The 27060-nt window shown below is 38.4% G+C and overlaps 1 protein-coding gene across 1 annotated transcript in view; it reads left to right on the top strand.

Moving 5' to 3' along the window:
- The window catches only part of thsd7ba (thrombospondin, type I, domain containing 7Ba), a 241697-nt gene that overhangs the window by 180657 nt on the left and 33980 nt on the right, over positions 1 to 27060 (top strand). The window contains exons 17-18 of the mRNA XM_088083067.1: positions 11070 to 11336; positions 12592 to 12770. Of these exons, the coding sequence (XP_087939193.1) occupies positions 11070 to 11336; positions 12592 to 12770 (446 nt within the window). The remainder of the gene's footprint in view (positions 1 to 11069; positions 11337 to 12591; positions 12771 to 27060) is intronic.

The following is a 27060-nucleotide window of genomic DNA, read 5'->3' as shown; positions in this document are numbered from 1 at the left end:
CCATTATAGCTCAGTATTTCAACACTTTTATATCAACTTTAAAACTTTTCTTTAATTTCTCTGTCAGATGGAGGGCTGGTCATTTGTAGTAAATGTCCCTTGGATTTCCTGTGAAAATGGATAAAAGAAATAAAAGTCCTCCTATCTAAAACTAAAGGCCGCTACAACATTGGCAAATACTGCGAGTGCTATTAACACAACAGCCTCTTTACTAATACATGAAAATAACGTTGGAAATGGGAGAGATGTCAGTGCTACACAAATTACACAACACAAGGAATATAATTATCTAGTCTGCATAAAACACATTATGACAGGTGTTTCCTGGGTTTTGTATGTATGATTTCTGTCTCGTCATAATTTAACCACCACTCTCATATCATGCCATTTATTACCCACAACATCTGTTTGTTTACAAACAGGACAAATTGACGGTTTGAAAGAAGAAAAATATAAAATGAGCAGCCCCGCTTCAGCCTCTCTCTTTCTCTCTCTCTGCATTGACACACACATACACACACACATACACGCACACACATATCATTTGTACTTTACATATTTGATGTTACACCTTTGAGATGTAACTTCTTGACTATGTGTAGAGTTTGGATGTTTTGTCTCTGGGTGTGTTTGAATCGTTTTCCTACTGATGTCCAACAGACTTTATGAGCCACCTGAACTGGACATGAATGAGAGCATATCTGTATCATTTGATTTACACAAGGACAGCATGGGTGGCTCAAGTTTTAGTCACTTTGAAGCAAGCATGTCCACAGGACTGCTGCGGCCTTTCTGCAAGGAATTTGCATGTGTATGCCATACAGGTTCCTTCCAGATGCTTCGATTGCCTCCCACAGTCTAAAGTCACGCAGATTAGGTGGACTGATTATTCTATATGGCCCATACAGTCGGTGTATCTGTTGCTGTGTATCTGTCTACTGATAGATTTGCAACCTGTCTAGTATACACATCATCGCTGCACCGCTACCACATAGTCTTGCCCAACAGTATGCTTGAATACAAGGCTCACATTATCACTTTCCCTTATTGTCTGGCTAGTAGTGGGCTGGGCTTTTCAGCTTTGTATGAGCTCTGTCATACAGTGGTCAGAGATACATGTTGCTTGCTTCCTTCTTGATGAATGTATGCTGCGACAGACCCCTAAACCACCTAATCAAAACTTGTGTACCCCACAATGAGAGGACGTGTCCACAAAAACCTTTTTTTTCCAACTGAAAATGCCAAGTGCTCCTCAGAAAGCGCCCACCTGAGAGCGTCTGAGAGCGCTTTGGAGGCGCAGCAGTTTTTTAATCTGAGACGCTTTGGTTGCGTCTGGTTGTTATGATACAGAATATCCGCAGAAGTAAAGATGTCAGCACAATGGTAGGGAATCTGCCCTAGATGAGAGGAAGGCTGAATGCAGGGGTAGAGGAGAAACCTGGAGGCATGTGTGGTTTTATAATAGGCAGCCCTTTATATATTGCAGTAAATTATTTTTTTCCAAAAAAACCCAGCAAAATCCAGGCCCTGTGTCTTGTCGCTTTTGTAGCGTGGCATCAAGGGTGTGGTGTACCCATTGCAAAGCATAAAAAAAAAAAAACAAAAAAAAAAACACGGGACCCAGAAAACAAAACATATTGGTGGACATGGCCACTAAGTGAAGTGTATGCTGAATATTCCAACAATAAATTCTCATCCCAACTCGTCAAATATCACCATATTGTCAGTGGACCTTCACGTCTAAATATGATGCACTAGTTACCCTCCTGTATCTGTTTGGACGTTCAGGGATGGCATGTGAGTTTAGGCTTGTTATATGCATTATGTTTTTCCAAAATACACTTGTGTTTTCACAGGAAATGCACAGTGTCTGCTTGTTACATGCATAATCTTTGTCTAAATGAATTTTCAAAGTAGATAAAACCCTTAGATTTTTCTTTGATTTCCTCAGGTGGGGGGCAGGGTCTCCAAGGTGCCTCTGGCCTGTGGCCCCAAGGGTGTCTAGAAACGCCCCTGCTCAATGCAGCCATGCCAATGTCAACTAACAATGCAGTGGTATTTGACAAGTTGGGTTGTTGCCTGCTGTCTGTAAAACTGAAGCACAAACTGAAGGTGCCTCTTTGCTCCAGTGTCTGATGCCAACATTACTGACATAGTGGCAGTATTTGGTGAGCTGGGAGTAAGAATGGGCTGGATGTGCAGGCTTCTGAGCCACAGTAGCAATCATAGCTTTTATAGACTATAATCATCCCTGGCAGAAGATTTGCATCTTTAAAAGAGCTGCAGACAACTTAAAAAAATAAATAAATAAATAAAAATTTGTAACTTATACTGATACGTCCATATACTAATTAAAAGACACCAGGGTAAGAACGATTAAAAGCCTCCTCCTACCTTATATCAGCAAAACACAAAATTAAGATCTCCATCTAAGTAAATACTGTTGGGTCTTGGTATAATAATTATACTGATGTTTGAACATTGAAAGGATAATGATTTGTCGATGTCTAAATGATGCACATTTATGCTCCTGTCAAAATAAAGGACAACTTGACTTGGGTGGAAAAAAAATTATACAAGCTTGAATGCCCCCCCCATTGGCAGTATAAAGTTGAACCTTTTTCTCAAGGAGCATGCTGAGTGTTGTATGGGTATTCAATCATTAAGTTCTGTGAATGATTTCTGGCGCAGATGAGAGAGCAGATTTTTTATGTGTGTGTCTGTGCGAGCTTAACTGCAGATAAATGGTTTAGCTACACTGTCCAGCTTTGTTACTGAGCTAGTCACAATTGCTCAGACTGTTTTCTTTGTCAGACTAAGCTTTTAAGTACCTCATGTGTATCATTTCAGCCTTGCCTTTTATAGAAATACTGTTGCTCTAATGGTGAGTTTTCTATAGGAACTGAATTTATTTTCTTTTATGGCTCAGTTTCATCTCAGCTCTTGTGTATTCTCTGGTTTGTGTGCTTTGTTTTTCCACTTAAAGTGTCCGATAGTATGCCATTTTTTAAATAATTTTCTTTCCTTATATTGATGTGGTTATATTGCATTTTGATTTTATTAGATGTGCCTTATAAATAAAGACTGAGTAATTGATTTACTGAGATCTAATAAACTTCCAAGGGAAGTGAGGAATAAAAATATATAACAACTGAAGGTGTAGCACCAAGCTGGAGTGTAGGGAGAGGATTTTTGTGAGATTTATTATAGACTGATCTCACAGTACATGGATTTTACTATCAGGCATTATGTTACAGTAGAGCTAGGCTACAACAGAATAGAGAGACTTTATGACATGAGTCCTCTTGGACTGTTGACTTGCATTGTGAGATACAGTATAGATATTGTAATTTGTGGAATTAGAAAATATATGTAGCAATATAAAATCTAATAATATTATCAGTTATGCAGTGTTAGCAATATTAACACTGATCATATCTACCTTTAAATGCTCTATTGTCACTGTCAGAACAGTTGTTTCTTTCAGTTTGCCATTTGTTAGCAGCCAACATCTGGCTTTTTATTTGATCTGAAAGGTTATAATCAGGATTCACACCTGGGTAAAATGACTCTGTTGTAGTCATGGGTATTTATTGGCTGTGGCTTTGATTGCCTTTGATCAGCAGTAATGGAAATACAGGACACCAGTGGACGTACTAATTTTAGGTGCTTTGCCAGCACAGTGCAGTAACAGGCCGCCTAAGAATACTGTCCATTTTCTTGAACATCATTCCAGTCAGCACCAAGTTTGAAACAGAGATTTATTGAGTAAGAAATATACAACTGTAGTAACTACTATAACATTTTCAATGGCCTGTTAGTAACCTGTTTTCCAGTTAGTACTCCCCCACACAGAAAGGCATAGTTAGCCATGGCAGAGCTGTGTACACAGCTCCCACCTACTGGCAATGGGAAAGGAGACTGTCACCTATTTTTAGTGTGTTTTCCTGAGTTTAAAAAACTTGTTTACACACTGTAATTGTGGTGGAAAAAGTGTATAATTATTGTATCTGGCAAGTCACAAAATGCTGATACACTACATTTCATCAGTCAACTGATCACGTACAGTATTTGATCTGTTTCCTGCCAACAAAGGCAATGATACAATACAATATAATTATGGTAACTACATTTTCTTTTTTAACCTTTCTTATCAAAATTAAGCTAAAATCATGATATTCTCCTAATCTTAACCAAAGTGCTTCAGTGCTTTTGCCTACATGCAACCACAGACAAAAGTGTGGACAATAACCTGTAATTCTAGTGTCAAAGTCCTGCACTTTATATGCCCCCCGACCACTTCCCTGCAAATCAGTGTGGTACATAAATGTAGTGTTTCATTAACTCAGTGAAACATTTTTTCTGAATTTAATCCAGGCAGCCGCTATCACCACAACGTAATTATGAAAGCATATAAATAATGTACAAACATCATTTCTAGGAGACAGGGTTGTCATGACTCAGTCTTACCATAGATAATCAAAACTCTGCATTGCAAATGCAACATGATTCTGCATCAGCAGTGTTTTATAGAACATGAATTGTGTTTTTTTTATCAGTTTTGAAAATTGGAGTCAAACAGACAATAGACTGCGAGTAGAGAAAGGAGAAAGTTTCATGTTGACATTTCCCTGAGGAGAACATCAATCTTCTATTGTCTTTCTATTGACATCTTTGTCACGCCAGTTCATGCGTGGCCTTGCCATTGCGTAGAAAGCTGAAGCTCATTCAGTCACTCCACATTTGCAGATGCTTTTCACTTCTGGCAGAGTTGCACAGAATATGGCTGCTAAGTGAAGCATCAGTTCATCAAATATACAGAAATTATTTGAAAATGATGTTTCATCAAAAGGCATCATGTTAAAACAAGTTGAATAATGCAGGCTTGAATGCAGATTGTTTGCAGCGCCTGTTGGTGTATGTGGTGCTGCCGCCAGTAATATAGTTGTCAAAGTGAAGTGATGTTGCACTGGCACTCCACAATAAACCACCAGCAGTGGGGTAGATTGAACAGATTGTTGGTGAATTGCCGTGCAATGGCAGTGACTTCACACTCTGTGAGAAATGTTTGCAATCAAACCCACTACAGAAACAGATGGGCTGCTCACTGGGCACACAAGAGGTTGAGCACACCCAGGGTCCATGAAACAAATAGGGGTGCACAAGTGTAGCAGGATTAGTAAAACAACAGTGCAACTCTTTCACCAGCCTTTGTGTGTGTGTGTGTGTGTGTGTGTGTGTGCGTGCGTGCGTGCGTGCGTGCGTGTGTGTGCATTTCTCTCCCCATCTGGCTCAAGTAAAATAATCTGTTAGAGCTTTTATTTTAAAGTACAGAAACAGGGTTCTTGTTAATTATTACAATTACAGAGTTATTTAGATATTATCTGGGGTAATTTTGGCATGTTGCAGTTTTGACTGGCTCCGCTCTTTTGGGACCAGTAAGACTCATTTTTACCAAGCAACAAGAACCATAGCCAAAGCAACACAGCATGAAGATAAAACCAGTATGATTTAACCTGTTCCTTTTATTTAAGTTCTGTCTTGTTTCCTTTTAAGGTGAGAAAAAGTAACTTTTATGAGAAACAATACTAATACTAACTAATCTTTAATACTTGATCAATATCCAAAATCAGTGCTTCAATCACAACATGTATCAGCATGCCACAGATAAGCATGTCATTGTTTAGTTTTGTTTGTTTGTTTTGTTTTGTCTCAAAAGTAAAACAAGAAGTAAACACAGAAAAGTGCACCAGGAGATGTTTTCTGCTTGTGGTTCTGTTTCACATCGACATGGTTATATCACTTTGTAATAGAGTATTTAAAGCAACTGACTCAGGAAAATTTGGGGAAATTATGGGCCACAGCGGCCTCTTTTCTGCAAAATTCTCACTTTACGGAGAAAGTTATCCCAGACATGTAGCGTAGTGGTTAAATGGTGTGTTGGTTATTATCTGGCTGATGATGGTATTTATGAAATTTTAATCAATATTAGAAAGTTTGTGGGTTCATTGCTAATATATTAACAAGACCATCTACAGCTGTTCTATTTGTGACTAAGTGAGGTCACGCTTAGGCACAGGTTTGAGGTAAATGCTAACAGGCTGATGTTTAGCAGATATTTTTACCATTTTAACTGTAAACATGCTATCATTAGCTAATTAGCACGAAACACATTTCAGTATCACAGAATGATGAGAATGCCATTACTTTTGCAGGTTTTTGGTTAATAAATCAGTGTATTGGACATTCAAATTTTGACCTTAATGGATCACCAAAGTTATTGCAGTTCATTCAGAGGTTTTGCTTTTTTCCCCTCATTTTGTCTGCTTTAGTTCTTCACTTAAATAACTAATGTTTCCTTGACCCTATGAGAAACACAGAGGAATTTCATCAGTCAGGGATGCAAGGGACAGGTTTCCATTCATTCATTCATTCATTCAAACCTTTATATAAGACTTGAAAATCATTATGTCTCCCTCATTTGAAATTAAGTTGAGAAACAGAAAAACATGTTCTTAAACAAATCAAAAGTGGACAATAATCAATGAAGCTGCCCACAGATGTTTGAGATCATCTACTTGAATTATCGTCAGGCAGTGTTGAGAATTTGAACATGTGAACTGCATCTTGCATTGCAAAATAGTAAAATAAAATAAAAATTAATGAAATTAATTTATCTACTTAACAGTCCGACCAATTGCATTCACATGGATGATTTTCCCTTCTACAGTATATACTCGGAATGCAAATCCTGCATGGGGCCACTTTTCCTGTCAAACGCATTATTTGATTTATGTTGACGTGTGCATCAAGACATGTTGACAGCGGTAACTTTATTTTTTTGAAAACAATGTTCTATAGCAACACTAACATGTCAGTGACAGCAGCAAATTGATAGCTGTTGTGGGAACAGAAGCCCATAGCTCTCTTATATAATACTATTCAATGATGCGAAGCACACAATCAATCATGAGAGAGATTTTTCAGCAGTTGGACAACTTGACAGTTTGTGTCTGTTACTTGTCCAGATATTAAAAGTGACAGTGTCTGAGAGGATCAAATGCCTTTCAGCTGCTATTTTACATTTCTCCTCATGCTCATCTATTTATAGTCATCACATATAATGGACAGGACTAATTATTTGAAGCCTGAAGTGAACTGTATTGAGAGATTGACTCTAATAGTCATAATTGAGGTCTTAATGGAGGTCTTGGACTTGAAATGAAAAAATTATTTTCACACTCATTAGACAAAAGAGTTAGAGCTGGTATTGTGTGCTGTATTAGATTTTAAAGAAAGTCATTAATGAAACAGTTGCCAGTCCATGGTGCATATCTCCGGCAATTGTGTAATATTCATTGATTAAAGCTGATGACATTGTGTCTCTGGTGTAGCTATTGTCATGTATGATTTTAAATAAAGAGGTATGGCCATGTGAGTGTATACTTCCTCCTACTTCTTTTCATTTTCAGATTAGTTTTCCTTAATTTGTAATTTTAATTATGCATGTCCATACATAAATAAAAAAGGAAATTGCATTTCCCCTCAAAGAATACAAAACAGTGCAAGTTAGTGCAAGTCAATAATGAATAGAAGAATAAGTAAATAAAAGTAAAGAATTAGTGTACAAAAGACATTAAATAGTTAATAAAGTGCATTATTGCAGACATTTAAATGTGACATGTAAATATTTATTATTGTTTGTTTTATTTTGTTTATGCCATTTAGTAAATTGAGAGATGTCTATATAATTACAGCTCCTTCTCCTTTTTGGCACCAAATTGCGCGTCACTATAAGGCTGAGTGGATCACAGGACAACCACAGCACATTACGGAAAATATATGAAATTATTTTTAACATTGTTTAAGTGTTTTGAAAAGCAATGTAGAAATTTAACAGAATAAAGAAAAAAGTAGCACAGGACAGAAAAGTTTAAGTAACAAAGTAATTACATATGATACACTTACCTTGTTCAGCCCTGTCCCCTCAAAATTCTATTCTTATACAACTAATTTTAAAACAGCAAATACGTTTTGCTGGAAACATAAAGCCAAGCGAAATACATTTGCCATTAAGATGATGAGGAAATGTTCCTGATTAACATTACCTGCCAAGTCGCAAAAATGACAACACTGCATGTTTTAGTGGAATTTTCACTGGCACCATGTATCAGTTGTTTTCTGCCAAAAAAGGCAGTTACTTAATCACTAATCATTAATCACTTGATCACACAAGATATGTCCCTAACCTTAAACAAAATGCCTTTGTTGCCTACACTGAAAAAAGAAGAGAAATGTTAATTCAATAACTTCAGTCTATTACTATTAACCTGTTGCTTAACCTGTTAGATCCCTAACCAATCACTCTAATTCTGTAATCAGACTAATGACAGGTTGCCTCTGAAAGAATCTCTCTGTGTTTGACAAGTCTGATTTTTTCTTGATGTAATACATCACCTGAGAAAAAAATCCTGAAGTATAGCAGTAATTTTCTGGCAAGCAGTAGAGATAGAGATCTGTCCTCCACTCTGTCTGGCTCAACCAACCCAAATCATGTGGTTAGAGGTGCAGATGGACTGTTCATTTTAAAAGCCTTGGCAAAAAAAACAAATCAATGGCTGCAAAAAGTTTCTTATCCATGACATTGTGAGAGCTGGTGAGACAGAGTACCTTGTTCTTTCTGTGGGAGAGAAGTGCAAACTATAACTTTGAATTCAAGGTATGAATAGCATTTATTAAACCACTGTGAATAGTTTCAATATAGGTTTTCCACAGTTTATCTATAATTTCAATACCATTTTCTTTCTCTTAGTCTTCCCTAACTGATTTTGACAATGGACTATTTAAATTTTGTAGAATATTGTAAAAATAATAAACTGCCTTCAGTATAGCTAAAAGAAAGCAGCATAGTGAGATTTTTGCTCGTGGGGTGGGACATGAGCTCTTAAAAAGTCTCACAATTGTAAAAAAAACAAAAAAGACATAAGAAATGTGAAGTTGAAATGTCTTCTGCAGTTTCTTAAAAGAGGCGAGCTGATCATTAAAACTACGAAATTATTAAGAGATAAAACAAGACTAGGCACACTGAGGGAAAGGGTCCACCAAAAAAAGAAAAAAAAACCTAATCACAAAATAACTGCTGAACTGAACATCACTGACGAATGATATAACAGCTTGGGTATCTGTGCAGCTCTCTTTGTCTGCTATTTCTCCAGTTTTGTCAACCCCTTGAATCAAAAGCCCTCTGTGCACCATTTATCATTAATAATAAACAGCAAGCACTGTGTTCTGGTGAGAAGTCATGGAGGAAAAAGAAGAAGAGGGAATAAATGTGCGTCAGAAGGGGAAAAAAAGCAAGATTTTTAAGGGAAAGAACCTGCCTTCCTGCGTACCCTCCTCAGTGGGAGACCACTAAGCTGCAGCAATTTTCACTCTTTCCGGTCTTCATGGCAACACACATTGTCTGAGCTGTACGTGCTATGCCTTAATATGGTGCATTTGCATACAAATGACATACTAAAGTTTAGAAATATAGAAATTGTCTTTCAGTAGAATAAGACAATAATCCTGTTAGTATTTTGCACTCTACTTACATGGACTGTGCTGTTTTGATATTATGTGGAAAAACAATTACCCAGGTCTAACCTTCAGAGAGTGTAGCTGAAGTGACGTAGCACAGATATTAAGTGTGCACCATTCCCTAAAGGGGCTTCAAAATAAAAAGTAAAATTAAAGTTTAATATGCTTTCAAATAGCACTAATCATTCCCGCGGGTCATTTAGAGAGCTTTTTGAATATGCATTATAAGGAGAAGGGCTTCCTCGCCACTGGCCATAGAGCACTTTTGAATGATTGGCTATTAATTTGTTATGATAGTTTCCTCTCAGTGAAATAAAGTAAAACTATAGGGAAGAGTAAATGAATCCAGCCTCCATACCTTGGCAACAATTTGTGTTATGTATCGTGTTGTGTCACGATGCAAATGATGGGACCAGATGGGAGAAGTTGTAAACATATTTATGTTCGACTGCCTGTTTCCAAAAATAACGAGGTAAAAATTTCCATTCATGACTTTAACTTTTTGGGGGATTTTTTGTTGTTGTTTTTTCAACTTAATTAAAATGCATCACAATTAACAGTGGGCTGTTAGATCGGGATAAAACTACATGAAATGCATGGTTGAAGTCAAGTCTTTTCCAAACTCTCACCCAAAACCTCAGAGGAACTTCAGCCAGTATTTAAATTGATTCATTGTTGCTTTATTGCCATTACAATAAATTATGTTACTATGATGTTATCATAGTAGTGTTTCCACTGCGTAGAAACCTCATGAATCTTCTTCTGGTAGTTGTTGTCTTGAGGCAAATATCTCTCTTTTTCTCTTTTTCATTATTACATGTCACATTTGCCATTTGTAATATTTACCTTTATGAAAGACACACAACACCTTTTTTTCAGTGTTTGATTTCACATACATTATGCTTTGAAAGTGACAGATTTGTCTTTTTTTTGTTATAAAGAAATACATAACATTTGCACACAGTGCATCAAATCTGTGCTTAAACTGTGTGCCACCATCTGTGCTTAAACTGTGTGTACGAATCACTGCCACCAACCTGGAGCACATTTTCTCATTCTACAGCCAAACATCATGCCTTAAGCTTTGCTCATTTTATGGTCAGCTACAATCAACTGACAAAGAAAGTGAATGATGGACTGATGGGGCCTGCCGGGACATCACCGTAATTGAAAATCACAATGACACAAATTGACAATTTATGCTAAGTTTATAGTTTACTGGTAATCTAGTTTTCTGACCTGCTGACACTGTAAAATTGCAAATACATTATATATTGTCATTACAATGAGCAAAAAATGTCATTGTGCTTTATAGAAATATTTATATTTTCTTCCTTTTTTCCATTCTGATGTTTCAATCAAATAATGAATCCGTTTATGCATTCAGTAGCTCAAACTCCAGCATGGAAAACAAGTTAGCTTCAAGCCTACTTTTAATGACCCATCCAGCGCACAGTAACTTTTCATGGCTTTGTCCATTTTCTACCTAGGTCGCAGTAAAAAGAAGGAGCATTGCCTGAATGAAGAGTTATATCCACTAGAAGACACAGAGGCTTGTCCTTGTGACGAGTTTTTGTCCCAGCCCTATGGAAACTGGTCTGCTTGCATCCTCCCTGATCCTTTGGCTCCGGGGTCCCTGCAGGGCTGGAGGAGCCACCGGGAGGTAAAGGAGTGTGGTCAAGGTCTGCGCTACAGAGCTGTGGCCTGCATTGACCAGCAGGGACACCTGGTTGACCCCGCACCCTGTACAGAGTCAGGTAGGACTCAGAAATATTGCAGGTAGTAGGAATCTAATTGATCTAAGATATCGGCCCTTAGCAGGCCTTTAAGATTGAGGACTGATAATTAGACTGAATCTGCATTATGTCTCATTTAATGCTTTCAGCCTGACATTGTCTTCATGTTGGTAGGGTGGGCTTGTTTTATTTTGCTCAAACTAATTAGTGATGAGGGACGTCCCCATTCTTAATAACTACTACCAAGCTAGTTAACCCTTTGAAACCTGAGCAAATTTGCTTGATTAAAAAAACATGGGAGGAGGGCGACAAGCAACTTAACAAGAAATGGCCCAAAAATGAGCAAGAAATTAATAAAAAAAAGTTACAAGACAATTGCCTAAAATAAGCCAAAAATAGGAAGAAAAAAACCCCATCAGAAACAAAAAGCAAGAAAATTACCTCAAGAAAGTATTAAAAAAAACACACACACACACACAATCACACATATAGATATAGATATAGTGACATAATTTTAAATATATATTTAAGATAATTATACATACAATTTCTGGATATTTGTCCTCATTTTTGATAATAACATATGACCCCCTACTAACTAATTTTTAGAATATTTGCTTGTCACCTATTACTACTATAATAATTATTATTATTTTAACGAGCAACTTGGCAAGAAATGTCCCGCAAACTGCGGGATTTTTTTTTTTCTCCCAAGTTGCCCACTATATTTTTACCATTTCTTTTGAAACAAAGGAACCCGGTTTTCTCAGTTTTCAGAGGTTTAAATGGTAGTGAATGTAGCACAAGAAAACTGATGTTGATCTAGGAGGTAAGAGCTTAAATAAAACCAACATATTAGACATTAATAGTCACAAAATCAGAAATTATGATATTAGTGAAACCCTAATTATGTAATGTATTGCCATCTTGTAGGTGGTGCTTTTTTGAAGTATTTAGTTTCTCCGTCTTTGTCCTATTTTTCTGCATATTTCAGTGTGAAAGGCAGTTGGGTAAATAATGCTAATAAAGTTATCCAGAGACAGCAAACAAACAGAAACCCTTAAGCACTTTCACTGTGTCGTGTTGGCACGCTGTAGGAATGAGACACTCATTAGTCAGATAATTAGCTCTTGGTGTCACAGTGAGCAAGTCCAAGGTCTGGCGGAGCGCAGGCCAGTGGCATGTCTGTCTGACATTATTAATGTGATCCTCACTGCAGCCGGTAAGCAACTCTAAATCAGGCCTCCTCCTCCTGTCTGCCAATGTTCAATTTCAGGCTACGTAGTGGAGGTCTGCCACATCCCTTGCCCCTTAGACTGTAAGCTCAGCGACTGGTCGACTTGGTCAGCCTGCAGTGCGTCCTGTGGCAGCGGATTGAAGATCAGGTCCAAGTGGCTCAGGGAGAAAGCTTTCAATGGAGGACGCCCGTGCCCCAAGCTGGATTTAAAAAATCAGGTAAGTGCTTGTGTATCAATAGCATCCTGTACATTACAAGAGGGAAACACACTGTCAAAGGTAACTGTCATTAGCCCCTTTTCCACAGAGATTGCGCCATAGGGCGGTTACATATTCCCTTCTTTTCACCCCTTTTGCATTTTTACGCAGAACCAAACAATGACTGCATCATGCTGCTCCAGTGGGTGAATTTAGAGAGCATGTCCTCATCACGGAAACAAGAGAGGCGTTACGTTAAACACAACAGTATCTGAGTCAGAATTTTTACATGATATGATTATGATAAATAATGAAATATGCATTCAGTGCTTCCTCAATGCTGGTCAGTTGTATCTAAACAGGAGGGGAGAGAGAGGAGACACACACAGACAGACATGAACACAGATGCACACACACACAGACAGACACAGACACAAAGCTAGGGACAGGCAAAAAGCAGGCATAGAGCTCTCGGTGTGATTTGGAAGGAGCAGAGAAGGAGCATCACTATTGACCAGCAAAGAAAAATGCCCTCCTGGTGTGAACAAACAAATGACTGCTAAAGGGCTGCTGCTAGACCGTTAGTTTATTGGGGTTCTTCCGCATCCACTGTGAACCCACTGTAAAAGGGGCTATTGTGACAGCATGCTGATGTGTATGTTAGCAGTCTGTCTGTAAAGTGGAAATTAACTCATGCCGGTATTTTAGTAGCCATTTTGAGCCATTGTTTGACTGTAGTTTTTTGTCCAACACGCCCATGTACAGTTTATAGACATTAGAATAATGCATTTTATTTCATATGGCGACACGACAAAAATGACCAAACAAAGTTGACCTCATCCTCCATGTACATTGTTCTCAAGGCACTTCCTCCTGGACTTGATTGAATCCAGGGCCACATGTAATAGAATGCAGATGAGGGCAATCTGTCCACTGAGTCCACTCCTGTTCACCACAACAGTACATGTAATGGGAGGCCATGCTAAATGAGAAAAGTAGTTTGCATAATTCTAATAGTGTCCGCACTGCTCCATGTTTTACACAGACATACAGTGTTCTTTTACTGGCAACATTACCATGATGCATGCAGCAGTTCGCATTTTAATTTTTACACATCTGCGGTATGCTTTTGTAAAATATTGTGGTTGTGTCGCAGCTCAACACTGTCACATAAATATGCTAGTTGTTGCATTCTGCACACATTTCAATGATAAAGTTTATTACCCATCTGGCAGAAGGACTCCTGGGTGACCTGTTCATTTCCTGGTGTCTTCAATGAGACCACATTATTTGCCTTGCAAGACATGCCCTTTCCTTGACATAAAAACAGGGCGGTGTCAAGTAACAAAACGAAAGGGGGAGGGGTGGACAGGTGTAGAAGTGGACAGATGGGAGCTTTTGATATTCCATAGTCAGGTTTTATTCTTTGCTCTGAATATTTTGTGACAGCATACCTCCCATGGGGTCATGGTTTAAAGAGTGGAAGTGTTTTATGAATGCTGCCTCTATGCTTGAATGGGCTTGAAAGGACACTTTAGTTTGTAGAGGTCAGTATGGAGATGAAGCACGGCTGGGTGAAAGATATTCCAGTGTGTTTGAGTGGAGATTTGTGTACAGATGGTTAAGTGCCCACTAACAAGGTCTATATGGCCCCTGTAGTAGTGCCCTGTAATAACCCTCACCGCTAAAATTGGAGCGCGCTTTTGCCAATGCCCTCGCGGCTATATCCTGAGGGTGGATTGGACCTCATTGTTAACATTATCAAATTGGCCATTTAAAGTGAAGTACATCTGTCCAAGTGTGGGTGGCAACATAGTAAAACCTCTGCTCTCATTTAGTAGGCATCACTGTTGTGTTAAACAAGGAAACTCCTGGATGGTCACTTCTTGACATGCTGTGAAAAAAACTGCTTTCTTCTTGAGCCACTTCACTGCTCAGTTCTTGTACTCACATTTGGTCCTTAGTGCTTCATTTAGTCTCTGTTAGGGTGCAGCATGACAAAGAATATTCACATTCCTAATGGCTGCACTGCTCTCTTATCACCCACTGTGAACTGCTCTCAGGCCAAAGTGTGGCCGCGCTCCCACCAGCAGATGTTTCCCCTCAAGCCGCGGCCAGAGCCGACTGGCTTGACAGAGATGAAATTTACAGTGCACCGCAACTCATCCTCTCATCACATGGCTGAGTGAGCAAGTAAGATAGGGAGAGAGATAGAGATAGAGAGAAAGTGCCACCATGAAAATAACGAGCAAAAGTGGCCACAATGTCGAACAGACTGTGTAGGAGTTTGGCTGTAAAGTAAACTGTGAGCGTCCTGATAATGAGGTAGGCTGTGAGATTTACTGCACCGGTAAAAGGTGATCAAGAGCAAGTATAATCAAGAGGAATAATTCATGCATCACCTCACTGAAAACCTGTCACTGTGGATCTCTGGGCCCCCTCAGAATCCAGTGTTTCAGTAGCAAAATGTGAATTTAGGAACTAACTTCACTGTAGGTGTGTTTTCCAATGACCACTTGCTAAAACCCTCCCGAGCTCAGCAATTGTCTAATCATAGCTTAGCAGCCGTAATCAGCAAAGCAGGCCTGTCGAGTTTGATTTATCCACATGTAAAAGTGCTGTGCATGGAGCTGTAATAAGACTGATAACTGCGTACTGCTGCGTCCTGCCCTTTATTGGATTAGGTAAAGTTGACATTCCACAAGTTATAAGCCTTTTCTCTTGTACCACTATAAGTGAAAAGTGCTGTTTGAAAAGACATCCAACAAAGCATCATAACTTCTGTCTTTCTCTGCCAATTATGTTAGCCAAGCAGACCCACAGCAATTATAAGAATTTAGAGAGGAAAATCTGTCACCTTTATCATTGTTAATTACACAATATAAGGGAAAGCTTGACAGGTGTAGCAAGGGTAACAAATGATGTCAATTGTGTATGTAAAATTATTTATCAGAGCCTGTTAAAACTATTGCTCTCACTATACTGCAGTTTTAACAATAGCTGCACATCTGATAGTAGAAATTGAGATTGAGGTTAGTTTAACCAGACGTGCTTCTTAATAAACTCTTAAAATTTCTATTTTAAGGGTATACTATGCAGGATTTTCCAACAAAGAAACAATGTCATGCAAAGGTAATCCCTCTCTGTCATCGCTTATGATCCACTACAAGTGTGTGGCTGTATCTGTTTCTTCAAAGATGCTGCCTTCTGTTGTATTTTTTCATTAGGATTTTCAGGTTGTCTGTCTGTCCATAACTCCCAATGTTATGAATGTTATATCTCATTAATGTCGTTAGGAAATTTCTTCAAATTTCGTACAAATGTCCACTTGGACTCAAAAATAAATGGATTAGAATTTGGTGGTTTAAGGTCAAAGGACAAGGTAGCTGTAAACCTCACGAAACATGCTTTTGGCCATAACTCAAGAATTTATACACTAATTATGACACAATTTAACAGACATTTTATAGTATAAAGTGATGAAGTGATGATGTTACTTCCAAAAGGTCAACATCACTATGACATCATAATGTTCTGTAAAACCACTTTGTCTGGCCATTACTCAACATCATAACTCAAACAGAAAAAAGAGATATTTCTTTAGATACAGAACTGGTGACACAAATCTTGGGTGTCCACCTTCAAAACTGTGCTGATTGTATATGTCTTCTGTGGTGTCGGGGGTTAAGAAAAGACATTTTCACAGACATGGATGTGTACTGTAACTACATCCTGACTGGTGTACAGGGGCATACAACCATGAGGCAGCAAGTCTAGTTCCCTTTTTTAGCTGTAATCAAGAAGTCCTTGGGCCCAGGGCTCAGGTATAAAAAGTTAGCGACCAGGTGCCAGACTGTAAGCGGCAGGCATTCAAGAGGAAGCTATGGAAATCATGGACACTATACCAAAAAAGAGCAAAGTGGAGTGAATCTGGGTTCGGCTTTCACTTTTGCTGGTGATGCTGTTTACAAAACAATACCTTCATTGTATACCTTTAATAAAGTCACACTATAGCAACCTGCATCTCATTTTTTTTAATTTCTATTGTCAAAGAATATGCCCTTGTAAAAATATATATTTTTTTGTGACATTTTCACAATATTTTTACTCCTACATATGTTCTGAGTATAAGTGACTGAGGATGTGCAGGATGTTTGGTTTCTTCAGTTCAATGCATCTTTTCCTCTCTCAGTAAAATCAAATTTTTATTTCAAGTTTCTGTGCCGAAACTTTGTCCATTCCTCTAAAAATGTATTTTACCTATATTACTATATTATATATTACTGTTTTTAAACTAATGTAAAAGTACCTGCTAATATCCAAACTCTTGACAAATTTATTTCACATTCCATCTATTTGTAGCCCATGTTTGAGTACAAGATGCCCTGTGAGACTGCCACAGAGAGCTCACAGATGTCAAGGCAGAGCACACAAATCGGATCTAAAATTACAGGAGACATTTGAATTTCATTAAATCCCTCTACAAGTGCTAGCAGTGTTAGCAGTATTTCAGCAAATGCTGAGCTATCAAATGGTATATGCACCATTTCTACATAACGTAACAGAACTGTCTTGACTGTCTGCCAACCGGATAGTTATTTTTCACTCTATTAACGCCTGGGGGCCTCCACTCCATCCACACTGGTCCTGTCCTATGGAGAAACATCCTCCCTGTCCACCTCCGAGGCTCCTCTGCCATATGTTGTGTAAGGTGGGAGGTTTGTGTTGTTTGTGCAAGATCTATAAGGTTACAAGACAGGTGCTTTTGTTTGTGTGGGTGATGAGCTGGCATGGGACACAGAGAATATGTGTCTAACTGTTCTCTCCTCTTCACTTTTTTTTATTTTTTTAGTTAACTCTTGTGTTATACAAGGTATGCAACAGGAGGTAACATTACGTTACTTTTGTTAATACAGCTAAAACGTTTGGACTTCCGATGCTGTGCTTTTCTGTTATGTGCATATAATGGTTGGTTATATGCACATAACAGAACCAAGGTTGTGTGGGGACAATTGGTAAGTGGGCTTGTGTTGATCAGTTTGCCAAGTATAGTTTATGTACTCAGAATATCACTTGTAAGATCCTCATTTCCGCAGAATTTCCCCCCCTCCTCTATTTATGGAACACAACAAAATCAATATGTTGTCCATTTGAACTCTCTGTGTTTTGATCTGCTTGTTGCAACAGCAGGTCAGAGGGGAAATGAGGCAGGGTTGGCTGAATGAGATGCTCTGCCCTCATGCTTCCTGTTCCACAGATGGCTTTTGTTATGTGAATGCCATATGCTCTACAGACAGAGAGAGTGTGCTTTGATTTGAGAATAAAGAGTATTTTAATAGGCACCATGATGCAAACTCTCATTCATAAATGTAGTTTGGATAAATATCCCTTTTATCTCTCCATTTAACAATACGCAGGTAGAGGAGAGTTCAGAGGAAAATAATATTAGTACTTGATAATTACATTGCTTTCATGTGTAAACCCTGTGTCACGTGTGATAAACCCTCTTGTGTCTCTAATCTGCTTGGCCTGTTTTCTCCCCAAGTTCATGATACATGTTTACCTTGGGTTCAAGTCATGTGCGATGGTGTAAACAAACTCCCGCTTCCTCAAGTTGATGTTACAGTTGAACAGGGCTGTTATGTTTTTGCGCAGGTGAAATTGCTTGGTGTTAGGGATGTGGCAAATACATTAAGATGACGATAGAACTGTGAATCACGAGGCAGAAAAGTATATCAACTGCTTCACGGCAAACCTGTAAGCTTCAGGCAGACAATTCAAGTGATGCTCACACTTGACATACAGTATTCTACCCTATCTATAATGCATTTGCAATTCACTCCTCTGTCTCCGCACTCTTCTCCTCCACCTACCTGCTGATGCTCTAAATAGCTTTTAATCAGCAAGCCTGCATGCCAATACTCTGATCATTCTACTTCAGAACAGATTTATGAAGGACACAATCATGTGTGCACTCCACTGCTGCTGACAGCATTCTGCAACTCAGAGCAACAACCGATTAAATGTTACTGGTTGCTCACAGACACACACACTCAGAGGCAGAAGTCAATGTTTTCTGATGTTGGAGGCTTGGGATGATCTCACAAATGTTATCTTTTACCATATGCATCATCATTGTTAAATTTGAGATCCAAAGTTCTCTGCTTTACTTTACCAAATGAAGCATTTGGTGCTCGCTTGCTGCTTACATATCACCATTGGACGCCTTGGCTCAGTTCAGCTGGCTGTTTGTGTACTTGGTGAATGTCAGTAAGCTATGAGATTAGTATGCTGCTGGCTGTTTTTTTTTTCTTCTAAAAACTCTGAGCTTTGCTGTGATGCATGTTCAGAAAAACAGGCTCGAAAACAGTCAGATAGAGTTCATTATAGGCATTAATTTGTTGAAGTTTCTTTTTTTTTTATTGCTTTCCCACAGATCTGCTTGTGGGTGATGTCGTGGTGCCTGCTGGTATGGCTGCCAAGCTAAGCTCTTATGGTGCTGCTATCAACCCATGCCCAGTCCTTTGGTTGTTTCTTCCTAGGAAATATACTGAACACAAATTTAAATGGAACACTTTTTGTTTTTGCTCCCATTTTTCACAGGTTTAAGTTGTAGATCTAAGACTTTTTATACATTCATATAGTTCTCTCAAATTTTGGTCCAAAATCTGTTAAAATCTATATTTGTGAGCACTTCTGCTCTGCCAAGATAATCCATCCACTTGACATGTGTGGCAAGTCAAGATGCTGATTAAAAGTATTATTACTAGACAGGTGTGCCTTGGGATGACCACAGTAAATAGCTGCTCTATAATGTGCTATTTAACCACGCAACACAATGACACAGATGTTGCAAGTTTTGAGTGCGAGTGTGCCATTGGCATGCTGACAGCAGGAATGTCCACCAGAGCTGTTGCCAGTAAACTGAATATTCATTGCACTACCATAAGCTGTCTCCAATGTCATATCCCTGAATTTGGCAGTACATCCAACCAGCCTCACAACTGCATACCACATGAAGCCTTCATCTGCAAGATTTTGTGGAAGCAGCCACCCAAACAGCTAATACAACAATTGGTTTGCACAACCGTAGAATTATTACAGTCAGAAACCATATCAGGGAAGCTCATCTGCATGGTAAATTTCCTCACCAAGGTTTTGTCCTAACAGCAATTCTTCATAGCTGACTTGTGCAGTTGTGAGGCTGTTTGGATGTACTGCCACATTCAGGAAAACAACACTGGAGACTGCTTATAGTAGTGAAATGAACATTCAGTTTACTGGCAACAATTCCTGCTGTCAGCATGCTGATGGCACGCTCCCTCAAAACTTGTAACATCTATGGGATCATGTTTCGTGATCAGACTGCACATTTTAGAATGTACTTCTATTGTGACCATTCCAAGGCACACCTGTGTAGCAATCATGCTGTTTAATCAGCATCTTGATATAACACACCTGTCAGGTGGCCAGATTGTCTTGGAAAAAGAGAAGTGCTCTCTGACATGTATTTTGATAGATTTTTGAGATAAATATATCTGTGGATAACGTGAAAAAAAAGAACTTTACCTTAAATCTACAAATGTAGAAGCAAAAACAGAAGCGTTGCATTAAAATCCTCATTCAGTGTATATAGAGATGTTTTACGCTATTGGCTTCAACAGCAGCACATTTTGAAAACTTGTGTGAACTGGTACTCATGTTTGTTGGCATTGTTTTGATCTGACTTGGTAAAGTAAGGTTACTAGTAGAGGGTAATATTTGTATATTGCGTTTTAAAACCCTTTGACATATCTCTTGTTTAATTGGCTTCAAAGAATTTTTTTCAGGTCATAACATTTAGATTAAGTCCACAGACCTTATATCAGCAATGGATAAACATTATAAACACAGAAGCACTGAGTTCTGTGACAGCTTGCTCTGCTTTTCATATATCCTAAATTCAATTTAAACAGCTGAGCTCTTGTTAAACTCTGAATTAGCTGCTGGACTATGATCACACTCCATGAACTCATGGCCATCTGCTGTTTATCATCACTGCTTTTATAGAGGAGATTTTTACTGCTCCAGGCCAAGACTCTTTAGCTATTAATTAGAATAAGTGAAGAAATAATCTGCTGTAAATCTGATTTGTCTCGGCATTGTGCCGCTTATCAGATGGATCTAAAGTATCCCCTTCAGTTCACTATAGATCAGTGGTTTTCAAACTGTTTTTAATAATGAACCCCCTTTGAAATATGTTTTAGCGAAGTATCCCATAAACCAGGGCAAAACAATTTTTGGTTGACAAATAAAATGCTAGAGTTAAAATACAGCACTGAGCCATCAGTGTGTGATTTACTATACAACCTTGTAACTGAAAAACACTTAAATGCTGCATTTCAAGTGTTTTTCAAGTTACCAGTGTTTCCCACAGAATTACAATCCATGTGTGGCAGTGCCCCCTCATTTTTAAAGTACTATTATTATTATTATTTATTTATTTAATTATTTTATTTTATGTATTTATTTTTTTTACCTCCTCAGCAGTTTGATGACTTTGAGTCGCGGTCTGGATAACTTATCTGTCGATCTGGTTAAAGCTGATCAGATCGATGAGAGGAGAAGCTGCTGCAAAGGGAAGTGCTTTTGGACCCAGTCAAATTTACAGTTAAGTTTCACTTGAACAGTGCTGTTCAGGTGCTCTGTCTATGCCAAGAGTATGTTTTGTACCCCGAGATTGTGGTGCGCATTAATACCTAAAAAGTATGTACAGTATATTCCAGTAGCGCTCCTCATTGGTGGTCCAATTTCAAAACTATAAAATGAATACATGGCGGCAGATTTTTCAGTCGAGGTGGGCCGCCACAAAAAATGAAAATGTGTTGGAAACCCTGGAATCCATTACTACATTCCAGGCACACTGATTTTTTATCATTATCAAATACACCCAGAACTGAGTCTCTTTGATCAGTTGCACTCCCAATTTAATGATAGAATTCTTTTAGGAATTATGCATGACTGATATTTCTGTAATTAACATTTAAAAAATCTCACATATCCCCTTCGGTAGCCTTAAGGGTACATGTTCTCCCATTTGAGAAACAATGCACTAGATAGTATATTTCCTTTGGCGGTACATTGTTCGGAAATTGCCACACGGTGGTCAGTTTCCAGTCCAATCATTTGAAGAGTCTGGCGAGGCTTAGGCCCTGCATGGTGAGCCCAGCTTTGTATCTGCTGCCGCATTTCCTACCAGTATGAAGTGGTAATTATCCTGAGGATTGTATTCAGTTCTGTCTCCTTTCATCATGAAGGAAAATTATATCAGTAAAAGCTTTCAAACAAGTCATAGCTGTGTCTGCTCTATCACTGATGTACAAGAATAGAGGGGGACTAATTTAGGATTTTGTTTTATCTGTGATGGACCTGCCTCCAGCTCAGTGTTAAAGCCAAGGAGCTGTCAGTGGACTTTTGCAGAGCAAAGCACTGCCTAGCCATACCAGTTAAGACCCAACCATTGGAGGAATTTTGGGTAGAGTGTCTTGCTCAAGGACACTTTGACATGTGGACTAGTCTCCAGTGAGACTAGTGAAACTAATGAGGGAGTTCAGCTCTGTCCTGGGGTGCTCTTTGGTTAGGGCTGAAAGAGTGATGACCAGACTATTATGTGCAACACCTGCCACCCACTGTGTAGAACCATAAGTGCTTTTGGCAGCTCCTTCGGTGCCAGGATATTCCACCTACAGTATATGAATGAGACACTTCCTCTCTGCTGTTACAAGGCTCTGCAACACGCCTGTCCTCTCAGCGGACTACAATAACACCTGAATTATCAGACAACCAGGTGCTTTAAACTGCATTTAACTTTTTGGTCCCAGTTTGTCTTTAGACATCTGGTATTGTTCTCTGCCTCACTAAACATTATCATTATGTGCTGTTAACTGTAAATAGGACAGCTGTTATCCAGCAATAAAAGCTGCTTTGCTTACTACCTTTTGAAGTGCAATTTGGAGGTTTTACAGTAAATAATCACAACGCCATTGAAACACTGTTTTCATGTTCTGTTTTTGTATTAAACATTGTACTTCTTTTACAATACACTCTACAACTGTGTTTTTACTCTTTATACTGTTGTTGCTGGTCATGCTTTTGCTTTTGATTGACCTGGTTGTCATTGTCCTCACCACTGTGGACGTAATCAAACCACAATTGATCAAGGTTTTGCAGTAAATGTAAAATTGATTCACTCTTCCTGTCAACTGCTGTGGTATTAAATAAAGAATTTCTGAATCAGATAGAGTGGAGCCTCCCAGCTGAGCACCAACACTGTTCAATGTTGATACTTGGTCTGATGTCAATGTCAAGTGGAGTACTGGTGACAGTTGACATGGTTTTAAGTTGTGTTTAGTGACCAAAGTCCAACATTATCCAAACTTCTCATGTCAACATTTTGGCGTAATGACACTTACTTGTAGGGTATGGAGAAAAAAACCCAATGTCTGCAAAAAGTCATAATGTTAACAGTCACACAGTGTAAAAATCTACCGACAATGGACATTTAAAATATTGTCAACCTGATTTTCATTCCAACCAAAATATGACATCTGTCCGATAAGAGTCCAACATCTCTCTGATGTCATATAGATGTCTGGTGCCAGCTGGGGTCTGGGTGAGCAAGAGGCAACATGGGCAGTCACAAAAATTCACATTTAAAGGACTAAAAATAGCCATTAAATATGACATTTAAACCAAAATTGTTTTGTCTTTGCATTATAAGAGAAAAGTTAGCTGTTTTTTAACTAAAGAGAAAGGGGGATTCCCAAAGAAATTGAAATTTATCATTTGGAAATCACTGAGTAAATATACATAACAATCAAACCCTTTATCCATCAGCATGTTCTCTTTCCATCAAAAGTCAGCAACAGCCCACAGCAAGTCTATAGAATGGATGAATCCCAAATATCAGAAACAGAACAAAGAGAACAAATGTTCCTGTTTTTACCTGAGTGCACCCCAGTGCTAAGCTCATCTCTCTCCTTCATTAGGATGAAAGACTTTTGGAGCCAACTGCTGATGGAGCTACCTAAGGCCAATGAGGTGTAATTAACATAGAGCAGTGCTTGGGCATGTGTTATTCTCCCCCCTGTAGGCCCAGCCCAAAAAGCGAGGTGTCTCCTTGCATTATAAACCATGCATATTGTTAAGGCAGCCTGAAGCGCTGCCACCCAGAAAGGCTACAATTTGGGAGCCTTTCTATCTTCACTAAAAGCCTCAAGCCACCCAGATGGTCCACAGCATTTACTTCAGATGCAAAGGTTAATCACAGCTTCTATCTGCTAATTAGAAAAACAAATTCTATTAAGTGGCTGGGTGAATATTAAATATATGCTCATCATTTCTTAACTGGGAGGATATTTTAAAAGACATATTTAACTGTATGGTAGCCTAATCTTTTTAACAGTGTGGTAAGACTACAACATCTAGCCATTCATTTTCTGTTTAATTCTTTACTTTTCTCTCTATTTCAGTCTGGTACCAAAACATGTTTTGATAACACTTTCTATGAAGACCATATCTATAAGGAATTATGAGGGTAGAGTCTATATGAGAATATAGACTAACAATTTCTGTCCACTTTTTTCCCTTTTTGAAGCTTACAAAATTGCAAATAGTGACCCTGCAAGATCCCAGTCTTTGCAAAATCTGATTCTGTGACTAACACCTTTCTGACTTCTGACACATTGTCTTTAGATGTCAGAACATGTAAGTCTTCAGGTTTTTAAATGCATTTTAAGGTAATCTAGTGTATGGTGAGTATTAATCACTTATAATGCAGCATAGATTCCAATTAATGCATAAAAATAAATTACACTTCACTTACCACCAACAATATGACATTAAGGTGAAGCATACATTAGTTGAATTAATATGTGACTCACTTTACTTAACACATCCAATTCTAGCTTATGATACTGCATGGATTGTTAAAGCAAACTATAAGCCCTTAGTACAGTTGATTGTTGATGAGTGTATAGGTGAGAAATTGTGTTTATAATGCATTATAAACCCAATCAGCCAACCTCTAGTTCGTAATGAGTCAAGAGCATCCATAAGACACTTGATACTTATAATGCATTATAATAAGTATTACAATAATGTTTTATGACTGTTGATATAGTGCATCAGTTAGCATTATGTAAATTTATGAGTGAAGTCATTCAGCATTATGAATGCATATTAATTCACTATGAATGCCCTCAGAATGCATTGTAGATGTGGTCTTCATAGTAAGTCTTACACGTTTCTTATGCCAACTGCAATGAAATAAAGATACAATCTTAATAGTACTAGAAACAGAAACAAACAGTAAAATTAACGATTAAGAGAAAGAAACGTATGACAAAAAGTCCACGACGGGGCCTCCGGGTGTTTTTAAGTGACTGTGTTGTTACTTCTTAAGTGTTTTCAGTGGGGTTTTTTTCCATGTTGTACAAATGCTTCATACACTACTTATTTGAACTTTGATAGAGAGGCATTGGTTTGATATGATAGGGGAGCTCATTCCCAAATGTTATTTAAGCATGTGACAAAGATGTTTGACCCTGGCTGTTATTAAAAGCTGGTGCAGGGTTAAGTGCTTGTGAAATCTCTCTGCTAATGCACTCCTGTCTTATTGAGCTGTGTCCTGATAATAGATAACAAAGTGAGAAGGACATTATTTCAGAGCTGGAAATAGAGCTTGATGGCCAAATAATTTGTGTAATTATGGAAAGTCACGCCATTGCCCTCTGGTAAGGCCAACACAGCATTCCAAGAAGGATGTCGGATATAAATCTGTTAAGGCCTTTGGTTCATTGACATCCTCAGTGGTAAGAAACCTAATTGGAAGGCAGAAGGAGAGAGAAAGTATGATCTGTAAACCAACTCAGAGGCCAAAGATCAAAATTAATTTTAGAAAGCAACGTTAACCTTTGTCATAGATTGTATAAAAATAATGGACGCACAGTGGCATCATCTATTGGTTTGTCAGCTTCCATTTTGAAGCTGTGAGTTTAACATTTTTAACATCACCATCCTGGATTTTTGGAACCAGAGATGTGACCAAATTTGGATCTGAGGGTTGAGCTGTGGAGGAGCGAGGGGTGGATCTCACTCATAAACTGTGGTGCAGTGCAGTAGTTCTTTAGAGATCAGTCTTAGTCTCGAGACCACCTTGTGGAGGTCTTGGTCTCGTTTCAGACTCAACCTTATATTTATTCGATCTGGTCTCGGTCTCAACTGCTCAAGACCACAGCTGCAGGGATGTCACTCAATTGCCTATGCAAAACAGAGTTTTATATGATATGGTTAAGTTGATTTCAGCTCCTTAGTGTTTGTATGTATTTGTTTATTCATATAAAAGACAGAAAATCAATCTCTTCATGACTTTTAATAAATTATCAAGACATTTCTTGTGGTACATTTACACGTACACAGACATACAGTATATACAAAATGGCAATGCAAAAAGGGTAAATGAAAAGGGATCTTTATTTGTTGTCTGTGGGTGTTTTTATGGAAATGTGGATCTTTCAGATCAGTCTGAGCAGTTCCTATGTTTGCATAATCCATATGTATCATAAGTGTGCTATCCAGTGCATCACTCACACCCTGCCTTAGTCTTGCTTTTGCCTTAGTCTCAACCTCTCAAAGTCTTGGTCTTGGCTCTGCCTTGATACAATCTTGGTCATGACTTCTTCTCGGTGTTGACCACAATCCTGATGTTTTGCTGCTAAGCAGACAGCCTGTCAGTCAAACAGCCACACCCTTAATTAAGCATAACTTTATGCCTTATTATGCAGAAAAAAAATATATATATCAATGTATAGACTCAGAGGTAATCCCTCCCAATCACCACTTATGACTCACTCGAAGTGTGTGGTGGTGTATTTATCTGCAGAGACTCTTTCTTTTGCCTGTGTTTTACAATTTTCTTTCCTATTTTCTGTGTTTGAGATGTTTTCAGGCATGTAGCTCTAGGTAAGGTTTGGCCTTTATAAGCAAAGCCAAATAGTAAATGGACTTGCACTTGTATAGTGCTATAGGTTTCACACCTCAAGTACCATTCACCCATTCACATACATAATCATTCACTAATGGCTTGGCTTTTACTTTTACTCTTGCTTGCATGTTTAAAAACAGTAAGGTCAACCCCTTATGGTATACCTTTAACAACATGTAAACAAGTGAGTTATATAAAAATTCACCCCCCATATAGTTGAATATTGAAATCAGCTAGAAAGACCCAAACTGTCTTTTGGACCAAAGCTATAGACATGTTTATTTTTGC

This window comes from Plectropomus leopardus, chromosome 10, assembly GCF_026936395.1.
Source record: "Plectropomus leopardus strain MGB_pleo_1.0 chromosome 10, ASM2693639v1, whole genome shotgun sequence".
NCBI lineage: Eukaryota > Metazoa > Chordata > Actinopteri > Perciformes > Serranidae > Plectropomus > Plectropomus leopardus.
This window is presented reverse-complemented; position numbering and strand designations above follow the sequence as displayed.